Raw genomic sequence first — 21,896 nt, forward strand, 5'->3', positions numbered from 1 at the left:
CTTCTTGTTTTATTTTCACCCTTTTCCTTTTTCATTTACTTAAGCCGCGTTGACACGGTCCAAGTACGATCCAAGTATACTTGGACTGAGTGCCATCCAAATGCACTCATATGAGACATCTTCATACTAATTATTCCTATCCAAGCTGCTTAGACCGCGTCCTACTCATCCAAGTTAGCTTGGATAGGAATAATTAGCATGAAGCTGTCACTTGGATGGCACTCGGTCCAAGTGTACTTGGACCGTGTCAACGCGGCTTTAGTTGAAAGTTTGTAGGAAAAGGTTTGTTCCAAATAATAATAATAAATAAAATATAATTGGATATCCTTAGAGCTTATTCTTGATTGATTGAAGAGTGTTTTACAAGAAGTGTTTATAGAGCAATGGAATGCAGGTTATATTTTATTGTATAACAATAAATTAATACAGGTGTAAACATAAAAAAATTAATCAATTGAAAGAATGTCCTGTTTGACATAATAGCAAATAGAAGGAATAAGTAAAATTATTAACTAACACCTGTCTAAATAAATGTCATAAAATACACGATCACGAGTGTGTTCTGCGATGTAGTTATTTGTATATGTTACGCCAAATGTGCGAAATTGACTTACATGAAATGGGCTAAATTTTGGCTAATTCATGTAATAGTCAAGTCTGTTGCCTTATTCATGAATAAGGTAAATTTTCTGCCGAGTACATGAAGTCGCCAGGGCATGGAATTCTTAAACTGTCAACATGACAGCAGAAAAAGTAAATTTAATACGGATGATTTTATTAGTTATAATTGGACATAATATAATATTATTAGGTTAGGTTGGGTTGGGTTACGTTAGGTTAGGTTAGGTTTTGAAATTCTGAATTATTCAACTGAATGTCCATTTTGAGGTTAGCTAACAAGTGTCAACAAACTATCAAAAACGTACAATCGACCATTGCATGTACCAGTGGCGAAGGGTGACTTTTGGAAAGAGGTAGGCTGTGGAGATATGATAAAAAGAGCACACTTGTCAGGTATACTTACGAGAATAGTACGATATTTACTACTAATGAATAGGCACACACTAATAAATGATAACGACACACTAATTCAATGAAACTTCAAAAACTCATTGACGACATAAAAATGAGCGATGTGTTTAAATTACGTATTTTTCAAAACATGTATACCCATCAAAAATCATTAGATAAAATTTATTTTTATTTTTAAAAACAATCTATACTTATTTATTAATATTCGATTAAATGCCGTTGAAATTATTTTTTTAATTATATAATTATTAATGATTTTGGACAAAGTGCGCAGTTGTGACAACAATATTATGCGCGAATGTTTTAGGCTCTGCGAAAGGAGCTTGCCTCATTTCGTACAAATCAGCAGACTTGCTGAGGTTACGAGACGTAAAGTCCATACAAAAAAAATTCAGAATTATTCCAAACATAATCGGAAATTTATTTACGTCGAGAAATCGCGGCATTTATTATTTAATTTACGGCGCGGCGCGCTGTGGTTTTTTTAATACCTTTGCAGTTGTTTTGTAAACTGTGTAATACTGTAATACATTCCTACATATGCGATCTCGTTGGCAAAATAAATTATTTTTATATAACATAAAATAATGAAGTGATTAAGTATATTAATATGTCAATATGCAATTAAAAAATATTTTTCTTAAGAAGGTAGGCTTTAAATAATCGCCTAGTATGGAGTCTTCGCCACTGGCATGTACGATACCCAAGCACGAATCAAATCGCGAAAATACCTTTTAATAAAATTCATCCATTATCATACGAGGGTGGGTCAATAATTCCTTAGAAAAAAGCATTAAAACACTTTTTATTTTTATTTCTCAACATAATCTCCTTGGAGCTCAATACACTTGGTTAGACGTTTCTCAATTTTTTTTAAACCGTCAGAAAAATAAGTTTTCGGAAGGTCCTCAAAATAAGCATTTGTCCGATCGATGACTTCTTCATTTGAAAAAAAACGTTGTCCACTTAGCCATTTTTTTAAGTTTGGGAAAAGGAAAAAGTCACTGGGGGCTAAATCTGGCGAATACGGTGGGTGGTCGACCAATTCGAACTTCAATTCTTCAATTTTAGCCATTGATCGTAAACATGTGTGAACACGGGCATTGTCCTGATGAAAGAGGATTTTTTTCCTGTTTAAATGAGGCCGTTTTTCTTCAATTTTGTTTTTTAGCTGGTCCAATAAAGATGCATAATAATCCCCTGTTATTGTTTTTCCTTTTTCCAAATAGTCAACGAAAATAATTTCACGTGCATCCCAAAATACAGTAGCCATAACCTTACCAGCTGATTTTACGGTTTTCGCCTTCTTTGGACATGGTTTGCCTTCGCAATCCACTGCTTTGACTGTTCTTTCGTCTCGGGAGTATAGTGGTGTATCCATGTTTCATCTACAGTCACAAAACGACGAAAAAATTCATCCGGATTGCGTTGCATGAGCGACAACAGGGCTTTAGAGGCCACCACCCTATTGCGTTTATTGTCGACTGTGAGCAAACGCGGCACCCATCTTGCAGAAATATTTTTCATGCCCAATTTGTCATGTAAAATAGAAATGACGCTACCTTTTGAGATCCCTGTAACCTCAATTATCTCACTCAACTTTAATCTTCGGTCAGTTAACACCATATCGTGGATTTTATTGATCATTTCTGGTGTAGTCACCTCTACAGGACGTCCTGAGCGTGGTTCATCCTTTGTTGATGTGTGACCACGTTTAAATTCATTTAACCAGTTATAAATAGTTGCAAGTGAAGGAGCAGATATGCCGTGAACTAAATCCAACTCATTTTTTATTTCCTTTGCTGTTAACCCTTTTATATTAAAATGTTTAATAACAGCTCTAAACTCAATTTTCTCCATTTTCCATTTTTCCATTTTCCACAAGCAAATTTTTTTTTTAAATGTACGAGAAACACACAACAACCCGACCGATCTGATTGAAACTTCGCAGCATACTGAATCGGTAGTGCCGCTTCATGAAAACAAACCGCTTACAGTACAATTCGCGCCACCTGTCGGATTTTCTAAGGACTTATTGACCCACCCTCGTATTATAGTTCTAGTTTTTTTTGCGCATAGTAAATGGATATGAACGTCATTTTAGTTATTGATTGTAACACCAACATAAAATACCGTTTAAATATCTATGATAATATAATATATATTTGATGGCCCAAACATCGTCACCTAATCTTTACCCCGGCGGCTTTATAAAACTCGTAACTAAAATCCCTTGGAAAATCGTCAATCTATCTTTCTATTTCAGTTTAAGTCCTCGCCCTGTGTATGCACTGGTGTACACTAGGTGGGAAGAATTTGGTAAATTGAAACAAGTATGCGAGGTGACGAATGGAGTCAATAGATTAAGTAAATATTTAAATTGTTTAATTATGATTTCAAATAATATGGTATGTACCTAGCACGTAAGTTTTAAATAAAGAAATATCTTAATAATAAATATGTATACTGGTATGTGAGGAAGATGTAAAATTGTTATACTATAAAGGAGATGAATGCCGGAGTAAATGAGAATTGAGATAAATAAATGTAAGCGAGGATTAAAATATAATAATATGTATAGCATAATTACCGCAGAGAGTTACTATTAAACTCAGTAGTTTTGTTTTGTATAATTAAATTCAGTAGCTGCATTTTATAATTTAAAATAAATAACGTGTTTAAATAAAATCTGTAAATTTAAAATAATACACGCACTGCACTGCGTATTCTGTCAATCACTCGATATGCGTGAATCGGGACTATTTTGATAGTGTGTGTGCACCGCTCACACCGATTCTAAACAAAGAGACAATTTTCGGCGGGAGATATGTTTTTATAATTTGGAAATTGAAATAACTTCTTAAATACTTAACTTCCTGCGTAGCTTTCTTCCGTAATTATGTTTTAAATAATTTTACCTAGTTGTTTATAGATTAGAATAAGAGTTTATAACAAATTAAATGTTAAGGAATAATACGCGCGATCGCACTGCTAATTAGGTGGTGCCTCTGAAGGGGGACAGGCTTTAAAAAATAGGTCTTCTCCCGAAATAGAAGTAGTGTGTTCAGTTCGATTCTGTCCTTCTAATAAGATAGTAATGTAGTTCGATTTCGCTCTTCTAACAAGATAGTTGAGTTCGATTCGGCTCCTCTAGGAATATAGTATAAAACCCACGCTCCTTTATGGCGTGCCAGTTAATAACTAAATAAGTAAAAATTATCAATTGAATATTAAAAAAATAAGTTCCTAAATAAATAATCCTTTTTATATAAAGTTAAAAATTAGATGTATAAACCCTGAAATGTTTTAAATGATAAAAACCGTGTTATAACAAAATAAATAAATAAACAGATTTTAATATTTTCTTTAAGACTTTAATTCACATTGTATACATTTCCAAAAAAAAACTATAAACATTTAATAACCACCCTATGGTACGTGCACTAACAAGTGAGCTAGCCAGATTTGTGTCGTGCTATTGAGGGTGTGTTATTTTGGCGCCCAGAACGTGCAGGCTGAGGAAGTGCATGGCTTCTTCCGGAACCATGACCTGGTAAAACGCAAATATTAAAAAAAAAAAAAATTAATATAATAATAAATGTGTATAAATGCTAACGCGCTCCAAGACTCGCACCATGGCCAAAAATAATTCGGAGGACCCCAACCTTTTGGAGGAGGAGGTGCTGACTCCTATTTCAAAATTAGGAACTGTTCCGCTATCACTGGACATCAGACCATCGAGCTTCTAAATGAAGGAGACCAGTTACGAGTGGGCCAATCTGGCTGGTCCGATTTCGAAGGATTTATGGAGATTGGAGGAAGGGGATTCTTAAGTGGCAGACTTCTAATGCCTTGCGAGTGTGGAACCCGGCCGTGCCAAATCTGCAGGAACGGGTACTACGAGTATTACACGTGCCCGGACTATCCAGCCTGGAGAAGGAACCAGGAAGCATCAAGACGAGAAGACCAGTCACAACAATGAGGAGACGACGCAGGGCCTGGTCACCGCCTCCGAGTCAAGGTTAGGAGCCCGGACGCTGCTGATGTCTCCCCACATGACGGCGATACGTTTGAGAACTTTCTTCCAAAGTCTACTAGTGTAAAGTGTCATAGTAACTTTCTTAAAAAGCCTGTGAAGTTAAGTGGTATATTAGAAAATAGAAACAATACTTCGACGGACAATGTCAATACCTATTTTAAAAATAATAATGTAAATTCAAAAGAAAGAGATGTAAAATCACAGGTATTGCTCGCCGACGTTTGTTTAAATAATAAGTTACTTAAAGATAAAAATATTAATAAGTGTGAAAGGTTGAATGAATGTAGAATGTCAGAAAAAAATGGTGTACGTGACTTCCGCGATGCGGCCGTTGGAGAGAATTCCCACAGAAAAACCGTAAGTTATTGTTTATATCCCGAGACTGGGCTGATAAAATTAGAAAAACAATCTCATATTATGGCGCGTAAAAATTTTGAAACGCCAAACGAAACTGTAAACAAATATTCTCTTTGTCCTTCACAGAATATACAAATGCCTTATGCAAAGTTGAATAAATACTTTAAGTATAATCCGTTGAAAACCTTTCAGGTAATTAATTCTAATAAAATAGATGTGTATAATAAATGTAGAAATATTCAAGATAACAAGACTACAAAAAACAAAACATCGAAAATGCCATCGTTCGATAAATCAACGCATAAAAATGTTACGCATCTAGATTTCAGTGACAGCTCATCTTGTGAAATGAGTGATTTACGAAATATTACAAGTCAAGAACAATTAAATTCGTCTTTGTATATGACTCCACATCTAAATAAAGCGATTATGTTACCATCGGCTGGTTTCAAAGAAAGGAATAACGTGCTTGACATTTGAAAAAAATATTAATGAAAGAAATAGTGTGAAGTGTTTAGATATAATTAAGAATAACGCATCGATATCTGATTTAAACAAGAACAGTGGTGAATATATTGAGAAGATTGACAGTAGCGTACATGTAAAGAATATAGGAAATAAAAGTGTGAAATATAAGAAGTTCCAAAGTCGAGGCCAGGGGCGAGTTCGGGCCTTGACCCTCGTTGGTCGGGGCCTCATAAAATTATATGGAAGGTAGGTCGGGTATCGTACTACGTATTGCGTCGGGGCAGACCTTTTAAGTTCCACGTGGACCACTTACGCAAGTATTACCCGCCGATTGTACCAGAACTGGAGCATATTAATACCGATGAAGAAGAAGAGGAAGATAACACGGAGGCACAGAACACATCCCTTCAGGAAGTACCTGATACTCAGGACATCGTTACAAGACGAGACACGACCACTGGACACGACATAGCGCAGGGAACTGTACACTCCCCGCCTGCGTCGCCGTATCGTGACGAGTCTACAAATGATTTGTCCCTGGGACATGATGATGCAACTGGAAGGACATGTGAAGCGTCGACGTCAAAAAGTGACAAAGTAGTGAGAAATTGGAAAAGAATCAGGACTCCAGAAACGTCCTCGGAATCTTGTGGGGAAGAGGGGCAGGTAACCGGGTTCGAAACCGGGACAACTAACCATAATCTCTCCTTGACAAAGGTACCTGACGTAGAAGGATTGACTGACGATGATATACCGCTTAGTGAGGTGAAAATTGCCTTAGACGCCTCTCGCCAGAGGACAACCACTGTACCGACGGGTACAGTCCCTCTTGACACAACACTTATTCACCCAGTGAAAAGAAGAGCTCGACGTCAACAAAGGACGCGACCGACGCTCAAAAAGAAATAAAATAAAATAAAAAGAAAACTAAAAACGATTGATATTCTAGACATCAATACGAAAAACATATACCCAGCAAAACTCAATGATCTCGCACAACGACGTCTTGAGTGGATGACTGGAAAATAAAATAAATATACCTAGCACACTCAATAATCCCGCACAACGGCGTTTTGAGGAGATGACTAGAAGTAAACAATTAACTAAATAAAATAAATAACGAAAGTAAGTTCTAACGCTTTTGACAACGTAACCAATTATGTCCTATCTAACAAAAAGTAACACAACAATATAAAGATGAAATGGTAATAAGGTGAACGAAAAAAAAATATTATGTAAATCGATGTAGATAAAGAGAATTGTTGGACGAAAATTTTAATAAATAAGATTATAAACATGTAAGTATTAAAATATACACTGAACGAATTATTGAGGAATCGGGAATATGGCCGAGAAATCAGGGTGAACGTACAAATCGCTGAAAGGGGGAAATTTTGTTTTGCCGATCCCTACACCCGCTCTTTAACTGGTAAAATAAACGGCTTAACAAAAACATATAACCAGATTCCCCAATAACCTATCAGGATTGTAGGCTAATACAAGTCTTTTAAGACTTTAAAGTTTGAATCGTATAACTAAATAAAATGTAAATGTATGTACCATAACATGTATTGACGATCGTCCAAAGGACAAAGTACGTGGCCGTGAGATTGGGATCGACGTTTGTGCATCAAAAATTAGGGGCGAATTAACACCAACATAAAATACCGTTTAAATATCTATGATAATATAATATATATTTGATGGCCCAAACATCGTCACCTAATCTTTACCCCGGCGGCTTTATAAAACTCGTAACTAAAATCCCTTGGAAAATCGTCAATCTATCTTTCTATTTCAGTTTAAGTCCTCGCCCTGTGTATGCACTGGTGTACACTAGGTGGGAAGAATTTGGTAAATTGAAACAAGTATGCGAGGTGACGAATGGAGTCAATAGATTAAGTAAATATTTAAATTGTTTAATTATGATTTCAAATAATATGGTATGTACCTAGCACGTAAGTTTTAAATAAAGAAATATCTTAATAATAAATATGTATACTGGTATGTGAGGAAGATGTAAAATTGTTATACTATAAAGGAGATGAATGCCGGAGTAAATGAGAATTGAGATAAATAAATGTAAGCGAGGATTAAAATATAATAATATGTATAGCATAATTACCGCAGAGAGTTACTATTAAACTCAGTAGTTTTGTTTTGTATAATTAAATTCAGTAGCTGCATTTTATAATTTAAAATAAATAACGTGTTTAAATAAAATCTGTAAATTTAAAATAATACACGCACTGCACTGCGTATTCTGTCAATCACTCGATATGCGTGAATCGGGACTATTTTGATAGTGTGTGTGCACCGCTCACACCGATTCTAAACAAAGAGACAATTTTCGGCGGGAGATATGTTTTTATAATTTGGAAATTGAAATAACTTCTTAAATACTTAACTTCCTGCGTAGCTTTCTTCCGTAATTATGTTTTAAATAATTTTACCTAGTTGTTTATAGATTAGAATAAGAGTTTATAACAAATTAAATGTTAAGGAATAATACGCGCGATCGCACTGCTAATTAGGTGGTGCCTCTGAAGGGGGACAGGCTTTAAAAAATAGGTCTTCTCCCGAAATAGAAGTAGTGTGTTCAGTTCGATTCTGTCCTTCTAATAAGATAGTAATGTAGTTCGATTTCGCTCTTCTAACAAGATAGTTGAGTTCGATTCGGCTCCTCTAGGAATATAGTATAAAACCCACGCTCCTTTATGGCGTGCCAGTTAATAACTAAATAAGTAAAAATTATCAATTGAATATTAAAAAAATAAGTTCCTAAATAAATAATCCTTTTTATATAAAGTTAAAAATTAGATGTATAAACCCTGAAATGTTTTAAATGATAAAAACCGTGTTATAACAAAATAAATAAATAAACAGATTTTAATATTTTCTTTAAGACTTTAATTCACATTGTATACATTTCCAAAAAAAAACTATAAACATTTAATAACCACCCTATGGTACGTGCACTAACAAGTGAGCTAGCCAGATTTGTGTCGTGCTATTGAGGGTGTGTTAATTGGTATATTTTTATATTATAATCAATGACATCTGACACATTTCATTTGGTTAGTTTGATTAGTTGCAAAAAATACCACCGGAGCGCGACCACCTATTTTGACCATAGATAATATACGTATATTTTGACCAATCCACGAGCATTTCACACATTTAGTTTAGTTGCAAAAAATACCACCGTAGCGCTACTATCTAATTTGTCCAATGCATGAACAAGGCAGAAAAATTACTGCGGAATTCATGCACTCACCAGATATTTTGTCTAATTCATGAATAAGGCAACGAGCTTGCATTTTTCATGATTTAGGCAAAATTTAGCCCATTTCATGTAATAGTCAATTTCGCACATTCGGCGTAACATATATATATATATTAATATTATGGTCACAATATTTAATGACATTCATACTTTCAACTGTTTTGAAATGATGCATTGACCAAAACTTAATATTGTTAATTAAAATTAAAAAAACACTGATTTCATTCACAATTACTCAATATACTGATCATTTATGAATACCAATGTCAAGCATTGAGCGATGTTTTCTTCTATAAAATCGTAAGGAGTGCAATGCACTTGTATGAATATTAGAGCAGCCACCACCGGGTGTAATAGAAGTAGGTAATTTTGGACACAGTATACACGTTTATATTAATAATTCAGAGAGTGGTTAGCCAGCACTCGTGATGTCATCACGCAGTCATCCCTAACCGCCCCCAAATTGAGCGTGTGAGTGAAAAGTGAGAGCATTCAATAGGAATGAAATTCCGATTCACGAATGCGATTATATACAAAAATATATAGGTATATATTCTTTTTAGCATTACAACAGGCCATAAAGCCCAATGACAGTAGTTTAGTAAATATTTTAAGTGAAACAATCAACCACACAGGCTTCGAGAAGATGTCCAATCTAAATTTGTGTCTGTATGTAGTTTCCTAAGTCATATGGCAATTTTTCTTGCCTGCCAAGAATTGTTTTGGAATTAAGGTCGATAATTACATAGCTGGAATGAAAGTGTATAATTAAAAGACATTTTAAGTTTAATTTTATTTACTATATTTGATTACATATAACTTATATGGCATTTTACAATGAGTATAAAAAAATAATTTACTAAAATGAGATATGATATCTATAAGTTATCATGTCTTTGAAACCCTACGGAAAATATATGCAGATATTCAACTATCCGTGGAAGTAAATTTGATGGAATGAAGATGTCTTAATTATTATTAAACATTAAATTGTATAACGTAATTCTACCAGTGGTGGAACTTGATAACTATGTATGTCTATCTCGGTCATCAAATTACAATTGTTAGCGATCGTCGGCCAATAACCACAATAAGGAACACAGAATAAATCTTGCAAGGCAATTCAAGAAACTAATGACGCTTTGAAAGCCATCTTCCCGTATCCAAAATTTGTGCATGTTTCAATCCTAAAGGACTGGCCAGACATTATGACCCTCACTAAGCACATTGCAGTCAAGATGATTTTTATTGATACTACAATCATATTGTTAGATCTACATGTCTTCGATTTCATTATGAATCTCTGTGACTTGAAAATCTTTGGCTGAATCTTCAGGTTTGGTCTTCTTGGCCTTCTTGGGTTTGCTAGGCTTGACGCTCGGGCCTTCTCCATCACTGTCAGAGTCTCTATCGGCTCCCGGATGCTGTGGAACAAACCTCTGAGGACCTTTCTGCAATACCGCTTCGCCAGGCGCCGACCATTCCTTCTTTGATTGCTGTAATATAAAATTATTGTTATCTGAATTGGTACCATTTTTGCAAAAGTTTTTATACGACTGATCATCAGCTATTCACTCAACACAGTGGGTAAATAATAACATGTAAATTTGAAATATAAGTAATTTTGATACATGAAAACACTTTGGTCGAAATCAAAACACATACAGATGAACCCTGATTTTAGTAGTTTCCACTATAGTTTTGAGATATTCTGACTATTATTTTTTTTTTAATCTGCTCAAGATATAGGACTGCATGTCACGCAAGTATCATGTGAAAAATCAGAAACCGCTAAACTTTCTTGATCCATGCATGCAGTCTTGCAACTTGCACGATAATACGTGTTTACATTTGCATTTTGTTATTTTAGTACAGTAAATCTATGACCCGACTGGAAAAAATTATTATCCGGTTTTATGTTTTCATTTCTTGCAATTTATGTCTGAAATATTTAAAATTCAATTAAAGTTATTCAAATTAAAAATTCAGTTTATTTTAATACATGCAATTTTTGAAATGAACATTAAGGACGCACATGTGAATTTCTATTTATACTAGGCACGTCTGCACACCCAAGGCTAAGGATACACAACACAATTAGTGGACAATATTTGCAGCATATTGTTTTCTGTCTCTCGTTAGGAATTGAATCTGACTGGAAAACTAGCCTGGTGGATAATATAAAAACATTTAAATAATACACGTACGTAAAATTTGTCTTTCATTGATTTGACTTTATCAATGTAGAAATCGTAGACGTACTGCGCCATATGCTGCATGTCTCTGACGACCAGGGGAGCTGAACCGGGAAGACTGTCAGCCAATCTACCCACAGGATGTCTCTCCTGAGGGAACAGTTCCAATTGGAGAGGCCGAGACATCAACTGAAAAGAAATAATCATAAAATATATATATTTGGAATATAAATACCTTTAAAATAAATGTAAAAATCTTGGGGATGAGTCCAGTTTCATTAAACAAGTAACATTTGACATAGTGATTAGTCTATTTTTGAAGGTTCAAACGAAGAGTCCAATCAAAAAAATCTGGAGATATTACTCTGAAGATATCTACACGATGTCATATACATATTTTCTTACCTGGTAGAATGTGGGCTGCAGTTCAAAGCAGTTCCTGAAGAGGGAAGCGCGTGCAAAGACGTAGAGCCCGAGGCGCGCACGAGACATGGCCACCACCAGACGTCGCACGTCGCGCAGATGACCCACGGCTCGCGTGCGGACCAGTGACACCAGCACAAAGTCATTCTGCTGACCTTGGTATTTGTCAACAGTTGTCACCTAGTCAAAAAGTTGTAAATTAAACGAATTTACTATTGGATTGGCAATTATAGTGGAAGGTAACTGAAAAGGGGGAGGTTACGGTATGAATAATCATTCTATCTCCGTTAGGTGAGGACAAAGAAGAAGCAATTGGTGAATAAATATTCAACAACAAATCTTACCTTGTGAGGTCTTCCTATCAGTGGATTGTCAGCGCATCTAATATTTATGACGTCTCTTATAAGATGCTTTTGTCCATTGTAGGTTGTCAAAATTGAAATCTTCTCTGCAGGATAACCAATGAGCCGCATGTACATGAACACAGCGACCACGTATTCGGCTTCAGCCAAGTTCTGCAGAAAATAGCATAAACAATCAATAGTACTTTGATTATCTCTCATTTGAAAGAGCACAGTTGAACAGATACGATAATAGATACACCCGATGTGATACTTAATAACTTATTCATTTCCTAATGGTGAGCATTCTGTCACTTAAGATTGTGTTATGTATAACTAAACTACAAGCTAATCAATAATTTTTAAAAAATAGCCAACACATCAAAACTAAAATAATAAAAATAATCAATTATTTATTCTTTCACGTTTTTGCTTATACATAATTGGTATTACCAATTGCCATGATGATTGCACAAACTGATAAAATAGTAATGGGTCAAATATCTCACTCAGCGAGTGAACAACCGCTGGGCAAACACAGTCACACAGTGGTACCCAAAGGACACTAAACAGTAATAATACGTCAATCTCAATGGCACTATCAAATGGGTTAAACGCACGATAGACAGCGTCATGAAACACTATTTAAGGATTGTAAATGGATCCACAAAAAAGTAAAAAGAATTATTTAAAAGAAAATTTACTCATCGGGTGAACAAGGATTGTATTGACCACAAGAAAACGTGTATGAAGTTTCCTTTGATTTTACTTTCATTGATTCAGTAAGATTTCTCTGGACTTATTAATTGCGAGTGAACAATAATTATCAAGCCATCGTCACATACCTGATAGAAGTATGGACTGGGTTCACTCTCTCCGACACCGTTGAAGTCTTCCACGTTCACTAGTTGAAAGTCATGGCAAAAGCCTGCATTAGCCGCTCGGTATTCCGGAAGGTTCAACACGTGACCCAAGTTTCCCAGTAACTTGTAACGCCAGTTGTAGAGGTTGCATATGCTGATGGAAACAAATGACACGCATGACACCGAATACTTCTATCACAGACTTAAAATATTTAACAAAATGATTAACATATATAAGAAAAAGGACAACACAAAGAGAGACGATACCTAGAGGGATTCACATTACAAAATTTGATAGCGATTCCAGAAATTTTTTAATGTGGTTGAATTGGTAGCCATAAAAAAATAAACATTCAACGATTTGACAACATTCAAACATGGCATTCTAAATAAGATTGCAGCCAGTTTTTACTTTCTATTATATGGAAGAAACATTGTATAAAAAAACTTCTCTTGCGATGGTATTACTTAGTCCAGACCAAGAACATCTGTATGTGAATAATGGTTTAGACCTGCGGTGGAATACAAAAAAAATCATGGGCGTATCAGATGTTCACATAATTTTTTTTATACAATGTCTATTATTTGTGTGTACAGATGTATCTTGCTATGGACTAGACATAACACAAAGGGTCTAGGACGACTTGGCACTGGGATAACCTGGCGCTACGCAATCTAATGAAATTCGAAAATAAATAGACATGAATTATAGGTACTTTTAAAATATATATTTAATACTTAGTGAGAATTTAAATATGCACACGTAAATAATGATTTAATTGTGCATATGTTTGAGTTCTAACGAGAAGAAAGCTATTTTACTTTTATATGAAGCGTCGGATATAATAATTCTCAATCTGCAATAAAAAACATTATGTTAAGATCAAGAAAAATTAAAACTACCAATAGATAGAAATTTATTAAACTTCCTCTTCTACTTTATGTATCAAACAATAAAGAACGTCTGTTTATTTCATTAATAATAGTTATTTCATTTGACAGTGCGGCGGCCATTTGTCCTGGCGTCCAGTTGTCCCAGAGTCACAAATGCAATGTGTTTCTATCTCATTACAGCCCTGGCAAATAAATCTCAGAGCACAACAGTGTAATGTTTGCTACGAATGAATCTGCAATGCGAGAGTTATTGTAGCAGATTGAATCACCCTAAAAACGTTCACTTTTCATTGAATCAGAATTAAAACTCATTAAGTGCAATGTTAACTATTGCACTTAATGAGTTTTACGTTTGATGCTATGAATTGAGTATCTTGATATCAAAGTAGGCCAAACGCCATTTTTAACAAAATGTATGTTTTAATTGATTTTTGTAGTACAAGTGATGCTCTTTTCAAAAAATCCACTAAAAGTATCAAAAACGGTAGTTTTCATAGAGATTTTTGAGTTAAAAGTTGGTATGTTATATGAAAAACAGACACTTTTCACACATATTTGTGAGTCTCCTGTAAAATTTTGTAAATGGCGTTTGGCCTACTTTGATATCAAGCTACTCAATTATTTAACCCCTATCTCTATAGAACCAAGTTTTCTTTTAAGTCGTTGGATAAACATATGAACACAATTAAAGTAAGCCATCGAGATAATATTGTTAACCTTGCTCTGGCTCTGCCCTGGGCGTCAAGATCCACAGTCGGCACTCCCAGCCTGACCATCCTGGTGAAGAGACTCTGCTCCATGTTGGAATACTTCTGGAAAGCCATGTTCTTGATAACGGGCGGCAGCTGATGATGATCCCCGATCATAATCCAGCGTTTGAGGCGGGAGAAGCCGTCCTGGGGGTTCTGCAACAGCAGCGGAATGAACGTCTCTATTTCCAGAATTTGGGCCGACTCCTCCATTAATATGTTGTCATATTTGAAACCTGTAACAAAAGAATATTAGAAAAGTTGATATAAATTTTGAATGTAAAACGGTGTTCTACAAGGCTGTGCCATCTCTTCCGATTTATTCAATGTTCATGAGTGCAGTATAAAAAAGATATTGTAACATAATTTAAGTACAATACAAATGAGTTATTATTGTCATTATATGCATAAGTCATTCAAAGCTTTATTACACTGGCAACACGGTACTGCTTGATAAATGAAAAGGAAAAAAATGGTTTGACTCAAGGCCTGAACAAAAACGATGCATAAGTGCGAGTGAGAAAGTATTCGGCACCCTTATAATCTCTGCGGCAAGCGGTAGAGTAAGATAAAAGGTTTACAGATGTGGGAGACAGGGACGGCTCTAGTAAAGGAGCAAAGTGTGCACTGCACTCCCATCATCGATTAAATAAAAATATATAATATACAACCCCCATGTATTCCGCAAAATGCGATATCGGAAACTTATACGAAATCAATCATTTTGAATTCCGCGCGTATTCGAACATGTGATTTCGACGCGCCAACGCCACCGTCTACCAATACACACGTAACTACACCAATGAGACGCGACCAATACACACATGCCTCCATCGGTGAGACATGCCAAGGAGCAAAATTCAAAGTGTACCTTGAATTTACACTATTTTTCACGCATACATTTAAAAATTTAGATCGACAAATGAGGCTAGTAGAATCAAAACCAACAAAGTTCTATAAGACTACATGAATCTTCGTTGGAAATGATGTTTTCCAAGTTAATTCTTCAGGAGGTTGCCTGTACATAATGCCATAGTACACAAATCTTAACTCGGCGTTCGGACAATAAAATCATACACTGGCCGATATAAATATTCCAACACAAGCGCTTAGGCCACGCGGCATTGGCCGACATTATTAGCTCAGCCAAGTATTCATTCATTGAACGGTACCTACCTACCTATTTATAATTTTTCTTATTTGAAACGATAATGGGGCCCTATTTCGTGGTCGATTTGAGATTAGGTGGTACCTATTTTGATAAGTAAGTACGATAAAAAGGCCCCATTTCTTTTGTGGTCATTTTGAGATTAGGTAGGTATCATTAACCTTATCATTATGTAGGTAATTGTGTAGGTAGTATGTCGATAACTACCCACTGTCCTATAGTTTAATGGGAATTAATTTTCCGAGTCGAATTCATGAAGCAATTATTATTCACATCGGCGCATCATCTATTCTATAGGTGGGTAAGTATAAAGACTGCTTTTGGATCACAATAAGTGCTAATACTTCGATACAACCCTACCTTGGATAGCTGCCGTAGCGGCAGAATGTCATCAATGGGAATTTAGAGCATAAATCGACGATTCAATTCAATAACGTCATCGTAGGTATCGTGAAAATGCATTCATTAAACGAAGTTGCGATTTTATATGACAGATCACAGCACTGTCGTGTCGCGGGAACGTTCTGCGATTTGAATCTGACATGGGCTGATTTTAAAGAAAATACCGAAGATATTAATTTTTTCCACTCAATATCGACGTTTCGGCTTAAATATGTTCAATAAGCATGTCACTCATCATGTTAAATGTGCCGAAATTCCTTCGTTGCAAAGTTTATATCATTTTTTGCAGTTCGACGTTTAACATAGGGGCAGATTGGCAATGCGCGGAGGTGACATTTATTTTTTATAACTTTTATTATAACTATCTTATTACTCGATGGAAAACGCTAAAACTTTGGAATATGTAAATATTCATCGTCTGAAACATATCTACAATGCGGCCGCACGCAATGAATTTTTAAAAATCGGCGGTCACAGTTAGAGTTCCGTAAACAACGCGACCGAATTATGCCAAATTATCAGCTATGTTTCGCATTAATCATTTCAAAATCATACGTATATTTAAAATGTGTACTGAAGAGAGCTAGCCGCCTACCTAGCCGGCTGGCTTTATATTTTAGTAAATGATTTTTTTTTAAATCGGGTAATTTAATACTTAATTATAAATAATGAATAATTATTATTAATGTGACAAATTTAAACTTAAAAATGAACTAATAGTCTTATACAGTAGAGAAGATTTTTACGTTACTGTTGGAGCATTATTGATACTTCAACTTTTCATTAATAATAATTTACTGGAAGTATTTGGCAAAAGTGTTACCCTATTAAAAATAATTTGTACAATCCCGATGATTTCAGTGGGAAGTGAGCGTTGTTTCTCAACTTTAGAAAAGGTTAAGTCATTTTTGAGAAATACAATGACTCAAGACAGGCTAAATGCTCTTGCGATGTTAAGTATAGATGTTCGTCTTAGATAATGAACTGAATTGAACTAACTTAACTGATACAGAAGAAATATGGATGCAGGTACTGATGCTCCTAAAACATGGATGGACAACAGAGAAAGAGCATTTTCCAGTGGAAACATACTCTACAAACAAACTTTGTGGTTTAAAACCTGATCTGTGCCGAAAGATTTTGTATGGCGGAAAGTGAGAGGCCGCGAATTTTTTAGCAAAAATAAACCTTATTTATTTATTTTTTAAATATATTGAAAGATTATCATAAACACTAACCAATCATTTGCTAAATGTCTCATTATTAGACCAGTATTCTTCCGAATTTTAAATTATTCAAAACAAACGCCTGAGACTGGCATTCTGTCTTCAAAGACAGGCGAATAAGTTCGCATTTTTTGTATGACAGGCACTGTATGCCCGGCCATATCCGCGAACTAGTTCGCTTTGGCACAGAATCGGGTTGAGAAAAAGAACAAGGCTTACCCATATCCACCAACTCCTTCCTCTTCAAAGCAGCGTGGGTACAAGTCATGGCAATAATTTTTGCTTCCTTCACAAGTAAATATTTTGACCTATCCAATCCAGAACGCAGCAGTTCAAAAGCCCTGAATTCGTCCAGCTCTTCGAATATCCTCTCGATATACCTAAAACAAAATCATAATTAATTTTAATACAACACGAGCCATTATTAATCTTTCATAGCACTACATGGCCGGAGAGGTTTAAAACCAAAGTATAAAGGAAGAAAGTTATGGGGGAGCTCATGGTTTAATATAAACTGTTGTGCCATTGCAAAAGAGGTCTAAATTTACCTGAAACATCCTTCAGCTATTCCCATGTCTTCATCATACGACTTTCCCTTGAAGAGTGGCTTCGGCGCATTATCAAAGAAACCATTGAATGGAAACTCTGCTGATATTAGATTGACAGGAACTTCCTGAAAAGAAATATTATAATTCGTATATGTAGATAGGTTCCACAGTTTATTTAAAGTAAAAATGGTTTAATTTTCTGTCATACTATGACGTATTGAAGTGAGCAATCAGTGACTGAAGTCATAAATTGTTGGTTGCTGTTCAACCTCACATAAAACCTATTTCATGTCAAACATCCATCATAAATTGTTGCAGTGGTGGTGAATAGAGCTATTCCAGCTGGATTTATAAAAACGGTTTTATTTGACCAAACAACTCTTAAAATACCAATTTTTATAGTGGTGAAGAGAAATAAGATATTTGGTTTTATTAAAATTGCTAGTGGGAAATATATGTGTTTAGTTCATATACTTTCAAATGCCAAATTTTGCAGATGTGGGATAAATAGATGTAATCATCACCAAGGCGATGAAATATAGAATTATCACAAAGACTATTTCACTGAGAAAAGTTTTGTTTAGTTTAACCAGCGTTGCTAATGCTCCGGTAGTGTCGAAATCATCAGACTCCTGGATAATGTTGACATACTAGACACGTAAAACACTCATGTAGATTGACATTTATCTTCTATACATTGATTTGTTCAACTGACTTGACAATGACAACAGCATCGGTATAGAATGAATGATACTAGGATTTTAAAGCTACACAAACCTTCTGCTGTTTAGATCCTTTGGGCTTGCATACAGAGGTAAACTTCTCCCAGCGAGCCACAATGTGGTAGAGGAAGAAGTGAGCAGCCGTCTCGCACGTGGCTCCCACGTCTCCCTCTCCGCCCAGGCTCTCCTGGAGGCGCTGGACTGACTCCAGTAACTCCAAACGCTTGGCCAGAACATAGTTTACTCGTCCATATCTATCAAAATAATTAATTCAAAATTTATTATGTTCAAGATTTAACAGTAGGTATCGATGGCAATGAAGAAATTTTATTATGTATGTTATGGGCACCTAGTTGTCAGCGTACCAGGCGATGGTCAGGAGACTGAGTAGGACTAGTTCAAATTATTAGCACATTGTTGTGGAGAACGGTATTTATTTTGAGATCAAGGATACAGACAGTGACTAAGTACGGAGTCATTCAAAATGCAGCAGACAGGTATCGATTGCGTGAAGGTTAAAGTCCGAGGATCACAGGTAACCGACAACCAAGTGACAATGTGTAAAATGTTTCACACAAAACTGTCCCCATCAAAGACCTGTGATGCAACTTTCTCAGAAACTGTCCACAACACTCTCAGTAGATGCTCATTATATTGTCACTGTTCTGGCAGAAAACACTAATTCGAAAAAATGACATATTGAGTTAGTACCAAAATGTTCCTTATTTCAAACTTTACCGTCTGGAAACCTTCTGTGTAACCTTCTGTGAAAATGTCTTTATTTTAAAGTCATCCTTTTTACGATTACTTAATAAACTCACATGATAGACCATTATTTCAAACATTTTAACAACTGAGCCGTTGCCCGGAATAATGTTGTATCCAACAAAATTGTCAATGTTGAGTTATTGATGGAATAATTTTGGGTATGTTTTTATGCATCATTTAAGGTAGGTAGTATGGCAAAAAAAAAATATTTAGGCTTGTGGCAGCATTTTAAAGTTATTGGTTTGTGGAAGAACGTTGTATATGCTATTGTCAAAATGGCGTCGCTATCCGTCAATATCACGGAGCGTGGTATAATTCACTTGAATAAAGGAAGAAAACGGACATCTAATGTTTTAAGCTGGACAAATATCAAAGCTAGGAAGCTGAAGGATGTAGGAAAAGAGTATTTATCCAGAAAAAATATTATTAAGCCTGCAATTTACCCGTCGAAACAGTTTTGTGGAATAATGTTGTATACGATTTGACAGTTCTGTTGATCTCATGAATAAAATTATTACGTTCGACATATTATTAATATGTCGAACGTTAATCGATTGTATTCAATTGATTTATCCATATTGTTATTGAAAATGTTGTTTGATAATAATGCTGGCATTGTAGTTCTCTATATAGTGTAGCTTAATCTAATACTGTTTCAATTTTTTTAAATCGTTCCTAGTTCTATTTTGCAAGGTCACGTTTGTGCCAAAAAAAATTTAATCCGGGATGTGTTCTCGATTTTAATATAAAGACAAATATTCAATTAGCATTCAGGTTACTGAATCACAATGGACAAAGTCATCATCTCGTCTCATGTATTGAGAGTCGAATGTCGCACGCTATGTTCAGAAAGCAGACGAAGATAATTCTAAGCTCATAGACCTCAATGACATGTGTGAATTCATGTTAGATGAGCATGCTGCCTTTTTTAAGGCACTATTGAGTGAAGCAGAATGAATAAAATACATTTTGTGGAATAATGTTGTATGTGAAATTTTCATATACAACATTTTTCCACTAATTTACTATATTTTTTTGTAATAAATCCAAATTTTATTGCCTTTCTTCGCCACTTTACATTTAAAACTCTCAAGAATTGTATGTTTATTGTATTTAAAATATAAAATGTAGCAAAACATAACTGGTTAATTTTTTCCATTTTTCTCAAAACAAGAATATTGTTGGATACAACATTATTCCGGGCAACGGCTCAACTTCAAAGTCAAATTACTCAAAACTAGTATTCTCCAGTTAGTGTGTTTTGCCAGAACAGAGACGATATGCTCAGTAGTAAATGCTCATTATATGGGATCTTTAACATTATTCAGTCAATATACCTTGAGAAATCTTTGTCGGTGTCGAGTGCCTCCTCTCCGTGTCCTAAACGTAGAAGATGCCTCTCGTCCACATCGAGGGTCATGATCTTCTCAAACAGCTGATTGAGAGCCTGATTGGAATGTGTCACGATCAGAGTCCGTTGCCACGGAAAGTTGTGGTAAAGATTCGAGATTATCTGTACAGCAACGTCAGTTTTACCTGTGAGTTTAAACACATTTTACTCAGTGATGTAGTGCTAAGTGCCAGGTCACTGGTTTTTTTAAACCACGTTTACTCCATGTAAATATATCTATCTCGATTTATTTTCCAAGCTAAAAGTAAGATCGACATAATTTTCTATATATTTTCTTCTTTCTTTTGACTATGTCCAATCCTAACAGGATCATATGGGCCTCCACAGAGTGGACCAACACAAATTGAAAACAATATGTGAATTTTCTAGACCCAGGATTCGAACCTGGGATCCACGACATTATAAACCGACGCATAAGCCGCTCGGCCATCATACACCTGATTCAAAATTATTGTGTGAAACATAATATTGACGAAAACTGTTTGAAAAAGTGCCGAAGCACGTTCCAGCCTGAAAAAAACTCCCAGATCATCGACCAGCGGGCTCCGGCACCACACCACTAGATCACTAATTGCATTATGAAGCGATGAAGTTTAAATTATGTTGGTATGTTAAAAAAAATACAAAATTTATAGCAAAAAACAGTAAAAACAAATGTACAGACCTACAAACTTATCTGAAGAATGGGATGGGGGAGCCACTGTCGAAAACTACCCAATCAAGACTCGTAACTGGACAAAATCTGACAAATCTGGCGTCCTATGGTAGTTCGTAGTTCCATTTTTGGCCATTCTTCAGATAAGTTTGTAGTGTGTCATATGAGGTTTAAAAGAATACTATTTTATGTAATAAAAATACTTTATGCAGTCATCAAATGTTTAAAATAAATATAAAGGATAATAAGGCTTCAAAATTATATAAATAGATTATCTACAACGTTTAATGAATATCCAGGATCATGCTTTGAAAATAGAATAAAAGCTCCATTTTGACCCATGCTGAGC

The 21,896-nt window shown here is 35.3% G+C and overlaps 1 protein-coding gene and 1 long non-coding RNA gene across 2 annotated transcripts in view; one reads left to right on the forward strand and one right to left on the reverse strand.

Annotated features, from left to right (window-relative positions):
* Window positions 1-9,960: 9,960 nt before the first annotated feature.
* The window catches only part of LOC147071347 (RNA helicase aquarius), a 163,512-nt gene continuing 151,576 nt past the window's right edge, over window positions 9,961-21,896 (reverse strand). The window contains exons 18-27 of the mRNA XM_085947925.1: window positions 20,819-21,017; window positions 18,769-18,967; window positions 17,992-18,116; window positions 17,663-17,823; window positions 14,616-14,883; window positions 12,987-13,158; window positions 12,145-12,315; window positions 11,783-11,980; window positions 11,390-11,566; window positions 9,961-10,678 (exon numbers count right to left, since the gene is read on the reverse strand). Of these exons, the coding sequence (XP_085804051.1) occupies window positions 10,457-10,678; window positions 11,390-11,566; window positions 11,783-11,980; window positions 12,145-12,315; window positions 12,987-13,158; window positions 14,616-14,883; window positions 17,663-17,823; window positions 17,992-18,116; window positions 18,769-18,967; window positions 20,819-21,017 (1,892 nt within the window). The 3' untranslated portion in view covers window positions 9,961-10,456. The remainder of the gene's footprint in view (window positions 10,679-11,389; window positions 11,567-11,782; window positions 11,981-12,144; window positions 12,316-12,986; window positions 13,159-14,615; window positions 14,884-17,662; window positions 17,824-17,991; window positions 18,117-18,768; window positions 18,968-20,818; window positions 21,018-21,896) is intronic.
* Window positions 10,849-17,461, forward strand: LOC147071348 (uncharacterized). The gene is made up of 3 exons (XR_015070751.1): window positions 10,849-11,385; window positions 11,790-15,157; window positions 17,152-17,461. It is a non-coding gene; the product is annotated as an uncharacterized LOC147071348 (long non-coding RNA).

The sequence above is a fragment of the Rhyacophila brunnea genome, unplaced genomic scaffold, assembly GCF_057557595.1.
Source record: "Rhyacophila brunnea isolate RB1 unplaced genomic scaffold, BYU_Rbru_1.0 scaffold_20, whole genome shotgun sequence".
Taxonomy (NCBI): Eukaryota; Metazoa; Arthropoda; class Insecta; order Trichoptera; family Rhyacophilidae; genus Rhyacophila; species Rhyacophila brunnea.